The sequence below is a fragment of the Propithecus coquereli genome, unplaced genomic scaffold, assembly GCF_000956105.1.
Source record: "Propithecus coquereli isolate 6110/MARCELLA unplaced genomic scaffold, Pcoq_1.0 Scaffold53, whole genome shotgun sequence".
NCBI classification, from domain to species: Eukaryota; Metazoa; Chordata; class Mammalia; order Primates; family Indriidae; genus Propithecus; species Propithecus coquereli.
In genome coordinates this window covers 912,387-915,011 of record NW_012151174.1, presented here as the reverse complement: position 1 = coordinate 915,011, position 2,625 = coordinate 912,387, and the positions used below count along the sequence as shown (strand labels likewise).

General features: G+C 57.0%; 1 protein-coding gene across 1 annotated transcript in view; it reads left to right on the top strand.

Annotated features, from left to right (window-relative positions):
* SPTBN4 (spectrin, beta, non-erythrocytic 4) overlaps positions 1-2,625 on the top strand; it is a 77,585-nt gene that overhangs the window by 16,726 nt on the left and 58,234 nt on the right. Inside the window, exons 5-6 of the mRNA XM_012656965.1 lie at positions 746-826; positions 2,260-2,375. Of these exons, the coding sequence (XP_012512419.1) occupies positions 746-826; positions 2,260-2,375 (197 nt within the window). The remainder of the gene's footprint in view (positions 1-745; positions 827-2,259; positions 2,376-2,625) is intronic.

Genomic DNA, 2,625 nt, shown 5'->3' with positions numbered 1-2,625 from the left:
CCCCAGCCCCATGTCCAAGCTCTGGCCACCCCTGCCCCTGTGAGTGTCACCCCTCTGCCTAGGAGGGCACACACCAGGGCTCTGGCAGCTTGGGCAGGAAAGTTCAGCATCCTGGGTACCTTCAGTGTGGTTGAGATGGTGGGGACAAGGCACAGGCTTTATTGGACATATCCCCTGGGACCCCCAATTCCGCCCTGCAGGGGGGCAGGGCCTGAAACTCAAGTGCCATCTGGAGCGCAGCCCTGGGAGGAAGGAGGGAGGGGGCAGGTTTGGGAGGGAGGTGAGTTTCTCTGACTCTCATCCTTCTGGGCTGTCTGTGTGTCTTGCAATGCCGTCTATCTCTCCCTGTGTCTGTCTTTATCTCCATGTCTGCTTTTCCTGGTACCTCTCTCTCTTTTTCTCCACCTCCCTCCCTCCTTCCCTCCTTCCCTTTTCTCTCCCCTCCTTTCTCTCTCCATGTCTGTCTGTATCTCTCTCCCTCCTCCCTCTCTCCTTCTCTTCCCTCTCCCCTCTGCCTCTCTTTTTCTCTCCTCTCCTATCTCTCTTTCTCTCCATCTCCCTGGCTCCCCCCCTCCCTATTCCCCATCTTATCTTATCTTATCTTATCTGTATTATCTACCTACCTACCTACCTGTCCACCCATCCTTTTGTGTCCTTCTTTCGCCCCCTCCCTCTCTCTCCCCTCCCTCCCCCTTCCCTCCTGACTCTCTCCATCTCTGCCTCTGTTTACCCCCTACACTGCCAGTTACCCCGAGGTAAACATTCAGAATTTCACCACCAGCTGGCGGGATGGCTTGGCCTTCAATGCCCTCATTCACCGGCACAGGTACCACCTGGCCTCGGGCGGCCCAGCCCAGCCCTGCACCCCACCCCATGTCCCCACAGCTATACACCTGTACGTGCGTGTGTGTGTATATAGATGACAGACAGGGACACGAGGACCCATCTTTTCACTTCTACAAATACACATTTATTTCCCTTCGCACACGTGCCCTGTGCATTTACACACGGGAACACACACCTGCAGACTCCTGTAGAGGCCACGTGCCCTGTGCACACACGGACACACACAGGCCCTTACGCAGACGTGTGCACACACACAGATACACACGCGGCACACAGCCTGCGCCTGCTGCTTAGATTCCCTCAGGGTGGGGGGGCGCACTCCCCCCCGGACTCTCCCTTCTGGCGTGTACACAGCACCTCCTCTGATCAGAGGGGAGCCCCAGAACCCCCTTTCCTGGCTCCCTGCCCACTCACCTCTTGATACCTCAGGGCCTGGTGCTCAACCGGCTGAGAGTCAGGCACCCATACAAATTACACCCACGTCGCGATCGTCCACATGACAGATTGGGGAAACTGAGGCCCGGAGGCTGGGAGGGGCTTGCGCTGGTATAGAGAAGCCAGGACCCAGCTTTTTCTGCTGTGGACACATGTTACCTCACTACCCCTGCCTCTCACACATACACACACTCACACACACATGGGGAGACCCAGACGCACCCCCACAAACAGAAACTCACGAGCTGTAACCGGGCTCATGCTAACAATAGGTAACATTTACTGAGTGCCGTCTATGTGCCAGGTGTTGTTCTAAGTGGTCCCCACTACGTCATTTAATATTCAATGTGTCTATTCGACAAATCCAATCCATCTCGTACATATTAGGCACATGCTATTATTATCCCCATTTTACAAGTGAGGGAACCGAGGCACAGAGAAATGAAATAGCTCACCCAGAGCAACACGACCAGGATGTCACCACCTGGGGCTTGGACCCCGAGGGGCTAGCTCCAGACCTCACGCCTCTAACTGCTACGTAACACTGTGCATAAATCCCCCGAGTAGACACGTGTGCATCCGATGTACACGTGTCCTCACACAACACACATAAGGGCTATACACACTCGTGCTGTCGGATAGTTTCACAGAGACACACACAGGCAGGCGCCATGTGGCTCATCTCTTCCCAGCACCCACAGGCTGCCCCACCCGTAGGTGCGTGCACGCAGGCCAGCTTACACGTGCCCAGCGGCAAATGCCCACACACTCACGTTCCCGGGAACCCACAGACACATGTGTGAGTCCGTTACGCTCACAGCACAGGTAAATGCTGTGCAGCACACACAGCTTGCCCCTTGGCTAGGTTGCGCCCCCGCCCCTCGCCCTAGGTGGGCTCAGACAAGGATGCTTTTTCACCTGCTTGCCCACCTGCTCTGGAGCCTGCCTGCTGCCTGCCCGCTCTGTGCCCCTGCCCAGGCCTGATCTCGTGGACTTCAGCAAACTCACCAAGTCCAACGCCAACTACAACCTGCAGAGAGCCTTCCGCACAGCTGAACAGCACCTGGGGCTGGCACGTCTGCTGGACCCTGAAGGTGAGCCTTGCATGGCCCTGCCCAGACTTCCTCCTGGGGGATGCCTGACCCCAATGGCATCTCAAACTCAACCCCAACCTACCCCAGCGCCATCCCCAATCCCAAGGTCATTCCCAATCCCAGCTCCCTCCCCAACTTCCTGCCCTTGCTCGTGTCCAACCCCTCCCCCTTCCTTTCCCCACATCTCATCCTCTCTCCATCCCCACCTAACCTCATCCCCACCCCCATTCCCATCCCAACAGAACCCCAC